The sequence below is a fragment of the Vollenhovia emeryi genome, unplaced genomic scaffold (genome assembly GCF_000949405.1).
Source record: "Vollenhovia emeryi isolate VEMERY1.0 unplaced genomic scaffold, V.emery_V1.0 DF939234.1, whole genome shotgun sequence".
Lineage (NCBI taxonomy): Eukaryota > Metazoa > Arthropoda > Insecta > Hymenoptera > Formicidae > Vollenhovia > Vollenhovia emeryi.
In genome coordinates, this window is record NW_011967132.1 from 1 (window position 1) to 16012 (window position 16012).

The following is a 16012-nucleotide window of genomic DNA, read 5'->3' on the forward strand; positions in this document are numbered from 1 at the left end:
TCCGCGTCGCCCCTGTCTCTCCCTGTCTCTCCGCGTCTCTCCGCATGTCACCTTGTCTCTCCCTGCCTCTCCGCGTCTCTCCCTGTCTCTCCGCATCTCTCCCTGTCTCTCCCTATCTCTCCGCGTCTCTCTCTGTCTCTCCCTGTCTCTCCGCGTCTCTCCCTGTCTCTCCGCGTCTCTCCCTTTCTCTCCCTGCCTCTCCCTGTCTGTTCGCGTGTCTCCCTGTCTCTCCCTGTCACTCCCCGTCTCCTCTTGTCTTTCCCCTACTATTTTATCTAAATAAAAAAAATCGGTGAGATGGAGCAAAAGGGCATAGGACCAAAGTTGTAGCGCTCGTCGAGATCTATAGGATGACATATTTGGAAATCCGAAAATCGCCAAAAATCAAATTTGGGACTTAAAAAGTCACGGAAGTACGATACAGATATTTTTAATAATTTGTTAAGTGCATCTGATCCAGTTATTTCGCCATTACAGGCATGGTCCTACCCTGCGGCCCACGGTGACGTTGTGGGCTACACCCTCCGTCCCTCCCTACGGGCCGTGATTGGAGAGGCGGAGTGCCCCCGCACTCTCCTCCTCTCTGACCGTAGAGGATCCCTTGCGGTGGGTTAATCTTTTATATACAATATATAATATCTATATTAGTGAGACGCCCGCCTAGACTATAGGGAGGTGCAGGTTCAAACTCTGAGGTAATATTTTTCGCAATAAATAGAACTAGATTTTTGCATTTTTTTACCAAGTTGACTACAGGTTCGGTCGGTAATCTATATCTCATTATTGTAAAAGACTGATTCAGGAAATAAATCTCACCATGTATTTGTTCTTTCAATTTCATGTTACACTTGTATTACAATTATATTCATACTGTATTATAATAGTATTTTTATGCATTTATGATATTTTATGCAAAAAAATGTTTTAAAAGTAATAAATAATAAAAAACTAAAAAGGCAAACAAAAGAAGAGCACTGGTTCTAATCAGCGGTAATGGAGGACTGCTATAAATTGGTATGTCTTTACCGAGTAAAATTTTAATTCCAAATCGAAGAGAGATAGGTTTCGATCTTTAATCTGCTCGATTTTGTAATGCCATGTTCGAATATCGTTGTCGATATTAGTCGCCGTCGGTCTTGGATACCCATCACTATTGACGAGTTGGTCGATATTATTCAATGAGTGGGTCCCACGGGCGTTATTCTTACGGAACGATCAAAAAAGCCACGCGTGCCATCGGGTCCTGATGGCATTCTCATCACGTTCTCAGGTACATGCATTATCGCGATGCTGTTATTGCTTCTCGATCGATAGAATACATTCTGTTCCGAGTTCGTAGAGCATAAGGATGCTCTCCTGACGTTGGTATCGATATCGCGACTGTATGTCGAGATTCTCCTTGACAACGGGCCACAATCGGCCGATCCGCGACGATTTGCGATATAGCAGCTTGCCCGACATTCCATTGGAGATGAACCTGTCGTGAGTAAAAAATTAAATTGATTATATCGTTTTGTAATAAACGTAATTGATATTTTACGTATGGTATTCATCACGTAGCGTGGTAATATCCACACGAGGGATGTACGACGGACGAGAAGTGATTGTATACACCATATACGATTACTAACCAGCAGCAGAACAACAAGGATAACGGCGATTTTCGTGATGGCAGAAATTACTCGAGTAACTTGGATGAAAGAAAGCTGCTTCGGAACCAGATGAGCAGGTGGAGTAACGTCTACCAGAGTCCGAACTGGAACCGGAACCAGAACAGGAAGACAGACGGCGAAACATAAAACCGTTCTCGGAACTGGATATGGAGCAAGAAGAAAGCTTCCGGGATAAATATGTGTCCGGTGATGATGGTCCTATAACAAAATCGATGGTATCGTTAATTGAGAAGCTAAACAGTATGACTGCCATATTCTCTTATCTTGCACGTACGCTCTCAATTCTATCCACATCCTACACTATTTATAATTTATAGCAAACAATGAGAGAGAGAGAGAGAGAGAGAGAGAGAGTTGGGAAGAGAAAAATATTACAAGAGGAATGGATGGGGAATGGGAGCTTTACAAGATTTAAAGAGAGAAAACGAGAACTGGATACTGGAAATTATAGGAAGAGATAGAGAGGTACAAAGGCAACGAGAGGAAAATAGGATAATAGAATAAAAGGTATATAAAGAGTTGGACAGGAACGGGAGGTGCAGGCCCAATGGAAAGATATAATAAATACTAGCTAGAAGAAAAAGATTAACGGTTGTTGTCCGTATTGACTTTAGCTAGTAAGCAAACGAGATTTTTGACAAAATATTACCTTGAAAGGGATAATTGGTATTTTGAATGTGATACATTGGATATCCCTGAAAGCCTCTCTGAAACCTCACTCTGCCATCCTCTGGCTCGGATCCACTGGGGCAGCTAGACGAGTTGTGATTGTCTTCTTTCGGTACTCTATTGAGGCTACATTTCTTCGTAGGCTGGTGCTTCCTCTTCTTGTCAGCCGAGCTACGTAATTGCAATATTTTCGCATCGCCCAAGGTCATCTGCGTAGCAATTCGCACGGAAGCAGAGTCCGTAAACTCGACCATGGCACACTCTTCGACGGAAGCCAATTCTGACCTTTTCGCGAGTGCCTGTCGCACCTACGTAACAAATGTCAAAATTTTATATCCCGTTCTGTCATCGTTATCGCGTACGTCTAGGTGTATATGTACCATATATGTAGCGCTGTAACGTGGGAATTTTGTCACTCATCTATGGCGTTAAAAACATTTAATCTCCAGAAATTACAAAAGGAAATTTTAATTCCAAGGAATTCTTTTCCAGAGATGTATGAAGAATTATTAAAAAATATTGTAATTTGTAAAGATGGAATATTATGTGGTAACAGGTAACGTAACGATTGAATAATCTACTGCAGTGGAAACCTTAAATATTTTAGCTCCTTATACGGATCAACTGTAGCTTGTTAGCGAGTTATATGTATATCGGATGTAAATTGCAACGTGTACGTTACGTCACAGTTGCCGTGATTACATGTTATTACGGTATAGAATGTAATCCTGGAAAATTTGACAAAGCGTAATAAATAAACATTGTCAGTTATTATCGATGAATCGTGTCGACAATAATTGAGGGAATTACATGAATTTTCCTATCGACGACTAGTTATAGCGGTATTCGATTCGTGCCCACCCGGTTTCTTAATCGATATCAAAGACGAAAGATGAATTATGATTATAAAACTGGGAAAATCTAATCATATGTATATTACATATGGTATAATGTATACAACAACATGTATTAAATCTATAATTGAAGAAATGTCACGTGGCAGGGCATACTCGCGCGTTATCCGCGATCTAGTTGCGAACGAGACAAGGCGCTTTACCTCCGGAGGTACAGGACGTCCAGATTTGAGGACCCTTATTAGCGCAATCTCACCGCAAGGCTTAAAAATCTCGGCGACAGATTCCACCGTTAATTTTTCCATCGGTAATCCAACCGCTAAAATGGTCCTCGAAGGGGCTGTCTGATCGAATGGTGGTAAAGGATTCGCTCTACGCAGCTTAGTGCCTTGTTGATTGACCTCGAGCTTCTTAGATCTCGTTAAAGCCGCTCCGACCACCCTCCAATCCCTGCTGAGATGCTTGACCTTTTTAAAACTGGATATCAATTTAAGGGATACGTAGCCCTCTTTGTTTCTTTTCACGTGTTTCAATAAGAAGGCATCCTTGATAATATTTTCGTCGGAAAAGTAGTATTCCACCTGTGCGCATATCTTGTCGGTTAATTCATCATTCGGCATCACGAAATCATTCGTTTCCGGTACGTCCGCTTGTTTCTCCACTTGCTCCGCGAGTCCTTTCGACGTAGCATCGTCCACAGAGTCCGCGCCAGAATCCTTGTCAATATCAATCGCCTTTACGGATCTGATCTCGCTGTCGTAATCCGACAAGTCGGCCTCGTCGCTCTTGGAACCTCTTCTGTCGAACGAAAGACTCACGTCGCTGTCTACGGAGGAAATGCTGTCCTTTGTTTCAGATTTCTTCATACGCGGAGGCGAGAATAGCAGACTGTTGACCTCCTTAAAATCTTGCGATACCTCCAACTCCATATTTTTCTCAAAGTAGAACGACTATCTCCGCCCGAGAGATTCCAAGAAGGCAATCTAACTTGTAAGCAATCACTTTAATTAACGGTAAAATAATAACAGGTAAAAAAAGAAAGAAATATGCGAAGAAACAGGAGAGAGCTTACGCGCGAGCAGCGCGTATACTTGTCGCTCACTGACCTTCCGCTCTGCGCGCGATTCGTTTTATAGCTGCGGCCAAGTTCGGTGCGTGGCAAAGCGGCCTTCTTGAATACCGGTCAAGAATGAGACATTCGGCGGACAACCGAAGGGCGCTCGAATTGAACCTTGAGCGAAGGAAAGGGAATTTGTAATGGTAAGACACACAAGTGTACCTCCGATACGCGAGAGATAATTGACATTATCTCTCGCACGCACGCGTACGCAAATGAAATAATTGAAATGATTAGTCATAACAATTTACATACACAAGTTTGAAACGTAGGAATATAAATGCGTATCGATACACCCTGGTGTCGCACATAATCGATGGTGACTTTAGGCAGACGCAAGCAGGAACCAGACTTATGACCTCGGTAATAAGGCCCTGCGGGTACATTCGACGCGCATCGCATGTGTAGTACGCCAATAGCATAATAATATATAGGTCAAGTCCGGCCAGCCACATATATGGCCATGAAGGACGAAGTAAACTCTGCGAGTCGTCGAGACGAAAGGATTCCGCCCCAGACCCCTAAGGCTTCTCCAGCGACTCCGGCCTCCCACGGCCTTTTCCGATCTCGACTCCGGTCGCATCGTCATGCCGGGTTATTTTGAAAGACAGGGTAAACAACCTTGGTATCTCGGCTGAAGATCAATACCATCACTCGTATATAGTTGTGCTTTGAGGGGGAAAGACACTCCTTTATTCAGAGGATTCATTGTCATTTCATTTATATCAAGCGACGTTACGTTTTTCGACAGATTAATTGGCATACAATGAATTTACATAGACTTGTTTGGGGGGATGACGCCACCTTTAATGAATTCTTTTCTCAGAGAAACACATTTTATCTCGAATTACAACTCAATACTTGCACGATTCTTTACAAGTCTACATCTGTTTCACCACATTTGCTGCATTTACGAATTATCGTAACCTACGATGCATGCAACTTGGTTCTTCTTCAACGAAATATAGCGAAAGCAAACTCGCGATATTTCAAAGTTATATACACTACGCACATGTAAACGTATAGAGCACCACTATACGTAAACATATAGTATATTCGTCAACGGCTGTAAAATTATATGTGTATTTTTTTCGTATCATAAAAACCAGATAAAACCGAATGACGTGTAAACGTGGTCGTACATAGTTTGTTCATCATCATATTTGAAATCGTCTCGAGTGCAAAGCCCGTGTCACGTAGTCAAAATTTGCTAAACTTGAGTTATTCGACAATAATTAAGCAAGACAAGGCTACCGAGAATATGCAATATCTTGTAAAATATACTTGCGGCATTCGGAAAGCAATTTAATATCATTTTATACGAAATGTACCTTTTTTCCCCCCCAACAATATTACTAACGAAATGAATCGACTTATCGATGAAAAAGTGCCACGTAGTTTAATTCTTTAGAAGAAGAAAGATAACCCCGATATACCTAGAAAACGAGTAATGGATAAAATTCTAATTTTATAATTGAGAAAAGGTCATTTTTACTTTATGCTAAACCAACTACATCGTATTTTATTATAATGCGCGTAAAGTGCGATTCTATCTAAAATAAAATTAGTATCGATCTAATATCTACCTCGAGAGTGTTACTTGTATGCGACTCGCTCCTCTTTTTTCTTTCTCTTTCAATAATTTCAACAATTCATTATTCTTAGAAATATAATCATGTAGAAAGATGTTATAAAAGTTTTGACATTCTCGCATCGATAAATAAAAAATACTTAAATGTATATGTTCCAAATCGACATATATCTCGATTGCTAACGATACTGTGGACAATGTTGTTTTATTATTGATTTTGAAACGTCAGCATGACCTGGAATTAAAAAATATAAAATACATTTCCTAATTATATGCTACTACTACTACTGTGCATATGTGTAGTTTGAAAAGTAGTTTTACAGTGAAAATGTTTTCTAGTTTAAGAAATAACCAATTTTGACTAATTGTACAAATCAGACGTGTGTAAATAAAAAAAGATATTCTTATAACCGTTTCAAGTTTAAGATAAATTTTACATTTATCGAATAAATACAGTGAAATCGATTTTACATTTATAATACTGCAAATATATTACCTAATTGTAGCTCTATATACAAGGCCAACATTATCACTTGTATAGGTATATCACAATCTGGTTCTTTCGACATCCATATCTGCAATAAGAATTAATTAATAGAAACAGTACTCGCGAGAGATAATTTATGTATTATATATGTATATCTATATGAGACATAAATTTTTATACAAGTATACTTGCTTGTTTCAAGGTTTCTCCAGATTTGTCTAGTTCACCTCGTATGGCATAAGCCACAGCCAAGTTGTAACGTATTACAGCAGTGCCTGTAGAAACTGTTGTAGGATACCACGCTAAAATTTCGAAACTTGAAAGTGAGTAAAAGGCGATTTTTCATGTTTCGAAAGAGTATATATGTATAATTTTCTAAATGTACCTTTTACAGGCTTTACCATGACTTCCTCCACCTTTTCTTTATCCTTCTCCTGAATTTCAGGCATAGATATAAATGTATGTAAATCTTGAAGATCTTCTAGCTTGAGGTACTCGAATGCCTCGCTAAGTTTGTCCATGAATATCAAACTTTCAGCGGCATACAAGTTACCTAGTAGTTTATATGCACCCGGCAACTTGTTGAAGCTTAACAATGCCTTTGCATGTTCGAGAGAAAGTATATAATCTCCAAGACACAAAGAGACATAAGCGCTAGCAGCCAAGACACTAATTTTTAAGTTGAAAGATTCGATAGCTGTAGCTCGCGACATTAGCGTTACATGTTGAATACCTAAAAGTTAAGTAGTCGTATTAGCAAATGATATAAATTATATAATGATGTGATCTATACCTAAATTGTGACCAGATGTTAACGATAGCGAGACTGAATTCGCCATAGTTGTTACAGGTACGTTCAGCTCATTATTGTTTGGTAGTAAAAGTAATGCATTCTTCAGACACAAATAGCCAAATTCCAACGTTGGTTGTGGAATAGCATAGGATAGGCCTTCCGAATGATATCCAACGTCCTTCGAAAGAGACGTGGCTAGTATGATTTTCTTATGAATACCACAACTTATTATCTTCTGCACCAAATCTTTACGCCGTTTTGGAATATCGAAATCAACTTCGTTCGACTAAAAACGAGTCTATTATAGCAGCAAATAGTTGCAAATATTAGCTAGTAAAGTATAATTTGAAAGTATTGCGACTCACATGTTTATGGCTGTAGATACAGCATTCTGCCATTCTGAGGAAGAGTTTGGGATTATTGTGTACCTTTTGTGCTACTTCTGTGAAGCAATCAAAGGCTTTTGACGGTTTACCAGCGTACAACAATGATACACCCAAACTATACATCAACTCGTAGTGTTTATTGCCCCCGAGCGTGTACAACGGTTGAGAAGACAACGGATCTGTTTCAACAAGTTTTCTTTCTTTGACAGTAGTTGGTAAATTGGAAATATTAGGAACAAAATCGAAATTGATTGTTGAAAAGATAAAATTATCGTAATTACCAGTGTCTTTGACTTGCATGCTCTCCAACGCACATTTATTTGCACGTAAAGCTGTCTGAAGGTAAGAACAAGCTAGAGTCGGCTTACCCATTGCGAGATTCAGACATGCCATATTGTTATAAAACAAAACAGCCGAAGATTCCCCACATAATCTATAAATCGTACATGAAATTAATCAATGGGATATGTGTTTTGAAATTGTATCTAGTTGGGATCATCTTAAATAATGTTGGGAAAAAAGAGAACAAACAAGTTATTTCTATGCACGAGGATTAAAAGAGATGAAATGATTCGAATTAATGTAAGGTTAAAAAAAGTAAAAATGTCCAAGGTAGACGGAATTGTATGACATTGTTACAATTTGTATGACAAATATTGAGAATATTTACAAATTTTTGGCTTTGCCTCATGCATTTGTATTTGATTTAGTAAACATATGTAACATACTTAAAATCTAAATTTTCTTTCATTTTAGAATTCAAAAATTGTATTGCCTTTTCGTAATTTCCTCGTAAATACTCGAGATGAGCCTTCAACAAGATTGTCGATGTATTCTGAAAGTAGTATTAAGAAAGCAGGTAGAAATGGAACGTACGTATACTGTACAATAGAAATATATATATACGTAGTAATAACGTTACCACTATGCCCAATGAAACTAACGTCTTCCATTCTTTCTTACAAAGTTTCAATTGATGAGTCAAAAGAAATATTCTCGCTTTATACTTGAAGAGCTTAATCTTGAATGCATCCGTCGCTGCGTCGCCAGCATCTTTCTTTTGCTCTCTTTGCTCCTTGATAGATTTCATTACTCCATCTTTCTCGACGGACGTTAGCTTGGAATTGTCGGTAGATATAAACTGGCTCTCGACATAATTTAATAGAGACAGAGCTGTGTCTGGTTGCTCCGTTACTATGTACAATTCGATGAGTAGCAGAGAAACCTTGTGCGCCAAAGTTTCTTCCATTGGCTCGATAAAGGCAAAGAGCCTAGTCATGATTTGAAGGGCAGCATTATACTGCTTAGTGTGATAGAGTAAAACGGCTTGGTTATATCTAATAACACACTTGTCGACGTCGTCGATAGCCTCGTGAGAATCCGTCGTTGATATCTGGCCGCATATAGCGTTCAAGCTCTTGCGGGTCAGCTCAGTTTTCCTGAGGTCACTCTTATAATACTCCACTACGACTTTATTGTGTGTAACTTTGAGATCGGTAGGCCTGAGGCTCTCCAGCTTGTTCAAGTACGACAAGCACGAAGGGTAGCAACTCTTTTGGAATTCCGACAGCACATTTTGAGCCAACTCTCGCTCCTGCTCAGTAATAACACTTTGCGCTTCTGCAATTTCACTCATAATTTCCCTCTGGCAAGCGCAATTCCTGAGTAATTATTATTGTATAACGAAGAGCAGCTTGACAGCGCCTCTTACGGCCCATTTTGTCCAGCGATCTATTTCAAGCACTGCCGGTAACTTGATATTATACAAAGTTACTCACGGAGGGTAAAGGAGGGAACATTTACCAATATATTATATCGATAGATGGCATTACGAGTGGCCCACAAAAACATGGCTGACGACAAAATCCCCACCAGTGCTTCACCCCCGCGTCAACAAGCTGATCTTAACCTCCGTGAGGTTACTCCTGCCGGCATTAGCAAATTAGCATCGGTTTCATTGAACAGTACAATGTGTGGAATATTTTGCTCCATACATCAACCCGAACAAGATTCTGAATCCACGAGACAGGTATACGTAAAGAATATAGTTGCTTCAACAACAACTGAAAGAGATGCATTTCTTCCAGTGGAATATTTGCAAGGATACAATAGCTGCACGAGGGCCTGATTATTTCATGGAGAAACGTTTGACATTGAGTCGTCACTGGCACGGGCATTTTGCTGCCGCGGTCTTGTGGATGCAAGGACCTAGGGTAACGACGCAGCCAAGTGTCGACGATAATGAAAACTTGTTACTATGGAACGGCGATCTTTTCTCGGGTTGCTTGGCGAAAGACGACGTTTGCGATACAAGTGTCATAGCGGCTGAATTGCAATCTACTATGGACGTTATGTCTGTGCTCCGCAAGATCAGAGGCCCTTATTCTTTAGTATACTATCAAAAGTCAAGCAATACGTTATACTTTGGACGAGATGTCATCGGACGGCACAGTTTGCTCTTGAAAGTGGATAACAATTTGTTGACTTTAGCATCGGTGGCCAACAAAAAGCTGAAAGGGGTTGTAGAAGTGCCAGCTATAGGTATCTTTGCGATGAATTTAAACACGCCACAAATCAATTTAGCATGTTACCCGTGGAGAGAGCCAGACTTGATGTTCACCGATATTATCGAAGTATTGGAGACAAATTTAATGGTCGATATCGACATCAAAGAGACTATATTCGACGCTCGTACGCCAACGAATTTGCATCTGCATCCTCAGCCGAGAGACGTGGAATACCTTGAAAATGCGCCGCTCGGTAAAGATTATAACGAGGTATTGCGATATCTGTTGGAAAATGAAGAGGTAGACGAGAGAGTCGACCGTCTGACGGAACTGCTGCATCACTCTGTCAAAGTCCGAGTAAGGAAGAAACCCAATTATTGCAAGAGCTGCACGAGAGTCGTGCTAAGCGGGTCGAGTGTTGCTTGCGCTCACGCCAAGATTGGCGTATTGTTCTCCGGTGGCCTAGACTCGGCAATCTTGGCAGCGATAGCCGACAAGTACGTGCCAGAGGACGAGAGCGTCGATCTCATTAACGTCGCGTTCGAAAAGGGGAATGTAACGCCAAAGTATGACGTGCCGGATCGGAAGACCGGGCGGCAAACGTATTCCGAATTGTTGCGGATTTGCCCCAGTAGGAAATGGAATCTTGTAGAAGTACAGTGTCTTCTATACTATACTTGTATACGAAAGGAACAAGTTCTCATTCTCATTTCAATTTCAGTGTAATGTCAGCCAAGCGGAACTGCAGCTGTATCGTGCGTCGCGAATCTGCGATCTGCTGCATCCCTTACGGACAATCATGGACGAGAGTCTAGGGTGTGCCATGTGGTTCGCGAGTCGAGCGAAAGGTGTTCTCTACCCGATGAACCAGGCATACGAGTCGCCGTGCAGGATATTGCTCTTAGGCATAGGTGCGGACGAACTGTTTGGCGGATACATGAGACATAGAACCATACTGCGGCATAGAGGATGGGACGCGCTGGTACAAGAATTAAGTGTCGAATTGGCCAGGATTTCCGAGAGAAATTTAGGTCGGGACGACCGGATCGTTTCCGACCATGGCAAACAATCCCGTTTGCCGTATCTGGACGAGAATCTGGTCAAGTATGCGCAGCGTATGAAGCCATGGGAGAGGTATGAATCGATAATCATTTTCGTCGCGATTGTCATTCTAACCAACGATCATCGGTTAGGTGCTATCCGACTGAGAAAATGCCAAGTGGACTGGGAGACAAGTTACTGTTGCGTTTGCTAGCCTACAAGATTGGTTTTCAGTCTACGGCAAACTTTCCTAAGAGAGCCTTCCAGTTTGGCTCGCGAATTGCAAATGGTAAAGAAAATGCCAGTGATGTATCCAATAGATTGTAAGAGACGAGAGTAAGTATCGTAATAGTAGCAATGACAATTTTACATCTCGCCTCGTCAACATTTCTTTCTTGCAGATCGACATTCAGCCTATATCTGCCATATGTAAGATGTGCAGCTTGTCGTCGACATATTAATACCAATATGAATGTAACGAGCGTTGTAAGCTCTTTGAAAACTTACAACAAGAGAAATATAACTTGCTCTCGAGATTCGACGAGATCTTTCCCCCCCCCCCCTCATAACCTAACCTAGTAACTTTTTCTTGCAACCTAATGGGGGAGCTCACATACACGCACACATGTTCCAATAGGACGCCCTTGGTCAGATAACCTCTTTTATTCACAAGTGCACATTTCCGCGGAATCGGTCGAATCGAAATACAGCGAAAAGAGATACAAAGAGACTCTGTCGACTCTATCGTGGTCGGTCGGGATCTTTTCACTGTTGCAATACTCGTATTCAAATAAGATTACATGTGCGAGATATGTGCTCCAACTTGGATAGAATTGGTAGGTTATGACGACCTGTGTCGATTAGAAACTACTGTTTAATAAGAGAATGTAAGGTAATTTAAAGCCTTGACAAAAGGTACGTTCCGTTTCACGCATGATGCGCATGATGCATTATTTATCCTTGTTATTCACCAAATGTTAAAGAAGGATAAACGATGCATCACGCGTATCATGCGTGAAACGGAACGCACCCAAAATAAAACTCTTTGCAGATGTATCGTATGGAGCATTAATTAACTCTACCGTGGGAAGCATGAGGCATGGCTGAGCGCAGCGGTGATCTTTACGAGCAGCAGCTTTATGCTGTATTTGAAAGCTGCTTGGCGAAAGGAGAGGACGAGCTCGATGAGAAGAATTTCTTAACCATTTGCACAAAGTTACACCTCGACGAACTAATCGAGGAATTGAAATTGTGCATTTGCAAGCGTCGTGCGAATAAAGAAACGATATCCTTTCAGGAATTCCGAGATGGTTTGTTACTATTGTTGAGAAAATTCCAAGGACTAGTAACCGATAAGCAGCATTTCAACGTATGCGCTCTCGAGAAAGACGAAGCCTTACCCGCTACGTTGATTTCGAGGGAGATTTATCTTGGAGATGCGATGGATGAGAACCGACTGACACACCTGTGGGAGAGAATCAAGATTTATTTAAAGGAAAACACGGATCCCGCAATGATGCACTTAATATCGAGTTGTCTGGAGATCCCGCAACTTCCGAAGCAGATAACCGAGTCGATCTTTGAGAGCCTCGATCGCAATTGCGATGGATTAATTAACTTGGAGGAGTTTGTAATAATATTTCAAGAGAGGAAGAATCTAGATAGGCGAGTGTCGAGCAGCGAATTAAATCCGACGCGGACTAACCGGACTAACGGAGGTATCTCGGACAAGTCGGACGGGGGAGAGCTGCTTTCCGAGCCAGCCGCGCTATCGGGATCCAGTGTTGATCTCGACACTTTGGAAATGAGAAATATTCGTTTCTTGCGAGAAATGATGATTGCCCATCAGGATGAGCAGCGCAATTTAACTGCTATAATAGACAACATGAAGGTGGAGAGAGACAAGATGCGCACCGACATGCTGGAAGCTAATGAACGGGCCAATTTGTTGGTGCAAGAGATTGACGAGTATCACGTTCAATTGGAGAAAACGAAGAAGGATTTGCAGCGGCAGAGCGAGCAACGTTGTGCCGAGATGAGCAAGGAATTGTCGGATCAGCTAAGTGTCGAGCGGGAGATGGATGCCGCCGCTCTAAGATCCAAGGACGATCAGTTGCAGGCGCTGCAAAGGGAGAATCACGAGATGAGAAATAAACTCGTGGATATCTTGCAGGAGGGTCAAATGCTCGAGGCGGAAAATCGAACGCTTCTCAGCCAGATTGAAAAGCTGCGGCAGTCCAACAACGATCTGTTGGCACAGATCAAAGCGTTGGACGCGGAGCACGATGAGATACAAAGCATAGAGGCGAAGCAACAGGAGCAAGTCGACTTCTTTGTCGACCGTATCAAACGGCTGCAGTGCGAGGTGACTCTCTTGCGAGACCAAAACGACGAGCTTTGCGCGGAATTGGAAATGTTGAAACGTCACGGCAGAGATACGAGTTACGAGACACCGTCGTCCTTGGCGTACGATTTACACGAGGATTTACACGAGGATTTACACGAGGGCCAGGATGAAAACTCACCGCGTAACGACGTCGCGCAGCAGCTTGAAGCGGCTCGGCAGCTCGACGCAAATAATATATCGATGAATACGGTCGAGTACAAGCTCGAGGATACAATTGTCAAAGATCTCGAAAGTTTATTGTCTACCAGTGCAATATGCCTGGCAGAGAAGTGTGCCTTGAGAGATGGCATCTCGAGATTTATCACTGGCCTGCGCTCGAGCTTCGTCCAAATAAGGCAACGGGATTTCGGCAAGAGTATAGCGTCTGAACTCGAGATGGAATGTGAGGAACGAGCTAACGAGTCCTTGCGAGATTTTGTCGTCTCGAAAATACCAAAGCCACCTGCCGCCAAACGTACGGCCCAAGATTTGGACAATTTTCCTAGTCAAGATACAAAAAGTCCAAATAAGGCGACGAGTCTTCGAGATTATCCGCCGCGAAAAGAAGACCATCCTGTGGATCAGTGCAAAGTCAACAAGGAGAGAAACATAGTTGAATTATTGGAGACGGAGAAGAAGCAATTGGCCGAACGTTGTCAAGAACTCGAACGAAGTTTAGATCTATTAAAAGCCGAGTATGAAGAATGCGAGGATTATTGGGCTGCCAAATTGGAAGAAGAGAGGCAGCTCTTTGAGCAAGAGCAAAAGATGAGTGACGACAAACTTGCCGAGCTTATCAACAAGATAACAGAGTATGAGGAATTAATTAGTCCTTCGGACAAGTCAAAGAGTAACGGACGACTGTCTCCCATAGAAGAAAAGTTTCACTTGGAGCAGCAGGTAAGGTTTTCATGTTTTACGTTTCCTTGCTTCTTCTTCTTGCACACATTCTTGTATCTTCCTTCTTCAGTATATAGAGCTCGAGGAAGAATTTGAAAAGTGGAAAGTAAAGACTGAAAACGATATCTCTGAGAGGAATCTAGAAATTGGACATCTCCGTGAAAAGTTGAGACTGATTCAGCCACCAGTTAGAAATGATTCCTACGTACAAGTACCGGATTTGGAGATTTCCTCAGATTCGTCGCATTGCAAATCTTCCAGTATGTCTAGTATTCTATCAACCAACGAAATGCTGGTGAATATGGATTTATTTGGCACAAACAATCAAATGTGTCATACCTCGGCAGAATTATCCAACAATCTTGGCAGACTGTTGAAAGGAAACGATGAGGTGGACGGTCATAATACACCTACGAGAGTAACGAAAGGTACGAGTGTTAAAAGTACCTTGGGGATGAAAGAGGATGATAAGGAAGGCGAGTCGGAATTTAAATTTATGCACGATGTAATAAAAGGTGCGAGCTGTACGTGCTCGCAGAGTAATGGCCAGCAGCAAGTAGATCGAAACATTTTTCAAAACTTGAAAGTGAAACTTTACGCACAGGAACGCAAGAAACGGCACTTGCAGCGTTACATTAAACAGCAACGGCAGTACGTTGAAAAATTGTTGCAGCGTAAGTCTCGTTCGTATATGTACGTGTACATGTGTGGCAAAATTTTTAATCCTTGTAATCTGCTGTTACAGGTATTATGGTGCAGCACCAGACGGAAGTGTGCGAATTACAGTGCCTTCTCCGCGATGCCCAAGAAAGACTTGAGATACAAGTTCGAACAACTGTCGATCAGGTTTATATATAGTTTAATTAAATCAAGTAATGAAGTAAAATGTGCAATGCTTAAATTGGAAAGAAGGCAAATTAATAAAAATAATGAAGTAACCATTTTTATGTAGGCTGATAAATTGGCGAGTGCTGATATATTGGTCAAGGATCTGTACATCGAAAACGCATGTCTAACGTCACAAATGAAACGATTGCAAGAGCGATGTCTCGTTTTAACGGGCCTTGATGTAGGATCGACTTCGATGTGATGTCTACATAAAGTAGCTGTTATTAATAGTCTTTTTCTATGTATTGAATAATATAATTATTTATTTTCTAAATAATATAAAAGTGATATATATCATAAGGCCGGGATGTAACTCGATGTAACTCAGGGATGCAAACGGTCAGAAAATGCAGTAATGTTGTAACACGGGTGCCTTTTTTCATTTTAAAGTGAGAGATTTGGCTTTAATTAATATATATGTATCGAGATGTCATAGAATTAAAAAACTACGACTAAGATTGTATATGATAAATAGGAGAGAAATATATGTAAGCAAAATTAATCTACCATTTCTTCAATAGCGTGATAATTTTTTTGTATACAAGTGAATAAAACATTAATGTAATATGTATGCAAATATTCAATTTATATGAATGTGTGCGAACCATTATACTATCAGAGAGAAGCCTGAGAGATGTCACGGCCCCGTTTTTCGTGATACGCGAATGCGATACGCCCTCTGTGGACATTGAACTACGTAGCCAATTTGCACATTTTGCT

The 16012-nt window shown here is 41.2% G+C and overlaps 4 protein-coding genes across 8 annotated transcripts; 2 read left to right on the forward strand and 2 right to left on the reverse strand.

The window, feature by feature from the left end:
* Positions 1 to 797: 797 nt before the first annotated feature.
* LOC105560268 (la-related protein 6) lies at positions 798 to 4445 on the reverse strand. Its single transcript, XM_012009217.1, has 4 exons — positions 3400 to 4445; positions 2323 to 2650; positions 1632 to 1871; positions 798 to 1477 (listed from the first exon to the last, which is right to left on the reverse strand). The coding sequence occupies exons 1-4, from the start codon at positions 4123 to 4125 to the stop codon at positions 1176 to 1178; spliced, it is 1596 nt and encodes a 531-aa protein (XP_011864607.1). The 5' UTR covers positions 4126 to 4445; the 3' UTR covers positions 798 to 1175.
* A 572-nt stretch (positions 4446 to 5017) lies between these two features.
* Positions 5018 to 9289, reverse strand: LOC105560267 (CCR4-NOT transcription complex subunit 10). Its single transcript, XM_012009216.1, has 9 exons — positions 8493 to 9289; positions 8299 to 8405; positions 7852 to 8003; positions 7550 to 7749; positions 7185 to 7470; positions 6777 to 7124; positions 6584 to 6693; positions 6401 to 6479; positions 5018 to 6139 (listed from the first exon to the last, which is right to left on the reverse strand). Exons 1-9 carry the CDS (start codon positions 9204 to 9206, stop codon positions 6084 to 6086), a joined length of 2052 nt encoding a protein of 683 aa, XP_011864606.1. The 5' UTR covers positions 9207 to 9289; the 3' UTR covers positions 5018 to 6083.
* Positions 9290 to 9377: 88 nt separating this feature from the next.
* Positions 9378 to 11652, forward strand: LOC105560269 (asparagine synthetase domain-containing protein 1). 2 transcript variants are annotated; one of them, XM_012009218.1, is made up of 5 exons: positions 9378 to 9599; positions 9658 to 10731; positions 10799 to 11211; positions 11271 to 11454; positions 11520 to 11652. In XM_012009218.1, the coding sequence occupies exons 1-4, from the start codon at positions 9393 to 9395 to the stop codon at positions 11443 to 11445; spliced, it is 1869 nt and encodes a 622-aa protein (XP_011864608.1). In that variant the 5' UTR covers positions 9378 to 9392; the 3' UTR covers positions 11446 to 11454; positions 11520 to 11652. The 2 variants fall into 2 exon arrangements, with proteins under 2 accessions (XP_011864608.1, XP_011864609.1); XM_012009219.1 differs by having other exon boundaries at positions 9521 to 9599; positions 9641 to 10731.
* A 72-nt stretch (positions 11653 to 11724) lies between these two features.
* LOC105560270 (centromere-associated protein E) lies at positions 11725 to 15861 on the forward strand. 4 transcript variants are annotated; one of them, XM_012009222.1, is made up of 6 exons: positions 11728 to 11954; positions 12170 to 14404; positions 14475 to 14832; positions 14920 to 15078; positions 15150 to 15250; positions 15357 to 15861. In XM_012009222.1, the coding sequence occupies exons 2-6, from the start codon at positions 12218 to 12220 to the stop codon at positions 15492 to 15494; spliced, it is 2943 nt and encodes a 980-aa protein (XP_011864612.1). In that variant the 5' UTR covers positions 11728 to 11954; positions 12170 to 12217; the 3' UTR covers positions 15495 to 15861. The 4 variants fall into 4 exon arrangements, with proteins under 4 accessions (XP_011864613.1, XP_011864612.1, XP_011864611.1 ...); XM_012009221.1 differs by having other exon boundaries at positions 14475 to 14664; positions 14752 to 15078; XM_012009223.1 differs by lacking the exon at positions 15357 to 15861 and having other exon boundaries at positions 11725 to 11954; positions 15009 to 15078; positions 15150 to 15226.
* The last annotated feature ends 151 nt before the right edge of the window (positions 15862 to 16012 follow it).

Bases quoted from the DNA above. Each gene is read 5' to 3' on its own strand.
- LOC105560268 (XM_012009217.1), bottom strand. From the start codon at position 4,125: ATGGAGTTGGAGGTATCGCAAGATTTTAAGGAGGTCAACAGTCTGCTA. The intron at 2,651-3,399 runs GTAAAGCGCCTT...TTTGTTACGTAG, and splicing joins GACGTCCTGTACCTCCGGAG to GTGCGACAGGCACTCGCGAA. The intron at 1,872-2,322 runs GTAATATTTTGT...ATTTTGTTATAG, and splicing joins TACCAATTATCCCTTTCAAG to GACCATCATCACCGGACACA.
- LOC105560267 (XM_012009216.1), bottom strand. From the start codon at position 9,206: ATGAGTGAAATTGCAGAAGCGCAAAGTGTTATTACTGAGCAGGAGCGA. The intron at 8,004-8,298 runs GTATGTTACATA...TACGATTTATAG, and splicing joins AAAGAAAATTTAGATTTTAA to ATTATGTGGGGAATCTTCGG. The intron at 7,750-7,851 runs GTAATTACGATA...TTGTTGAAACAG, and splicing joins CATGCAAGTCAAAGACACTG to ATCCGTTGTCTTCTCAACCG.
- LOC105560269 (XM_012009218.1), top strand. From the start codon at position 9,393: ATGGCATTACGAGTGGCCCACAAAAACATGGCTGACGACAAAATCCCC. The intron at 10,732-10,798 runs GTACAGTGTCTT...TTTCAATTTCAG, and splicing joins GGAAATGGAATCTTGTAGAA to TGTAATGTCAGCCAAGCGGA. The intron at 11,212-11,270 runs GTATGAATCGAT...ATCATCGGTTAG, and splicing joins CGTATGAAGCCATGGGAGAG to GTGCTATCCGACTGAGAAAA.
- LOC105560270 (XM_012009220.1), top strand. From the start codon at position 12,218: ATGGCTGAGCGCAGCGGTGATCTTTACGAGCAGCAGCTTTATGCTGTA. The intron at 14,405-14,474 runs GTAAGGTTTTCA...TTCCTTCTTCAG, and splicing joins AGTTTCACTTGGAGCAGCAG to TATATAGAGCTCGAGGAAGA. The intron at 15,251-15,356 runs GTTTATATATAG...ATTTTTATGTAG, and splicing joins TTCGAACAACTGTCGATCAG to GCTGATAAATTGGCGAGTGC.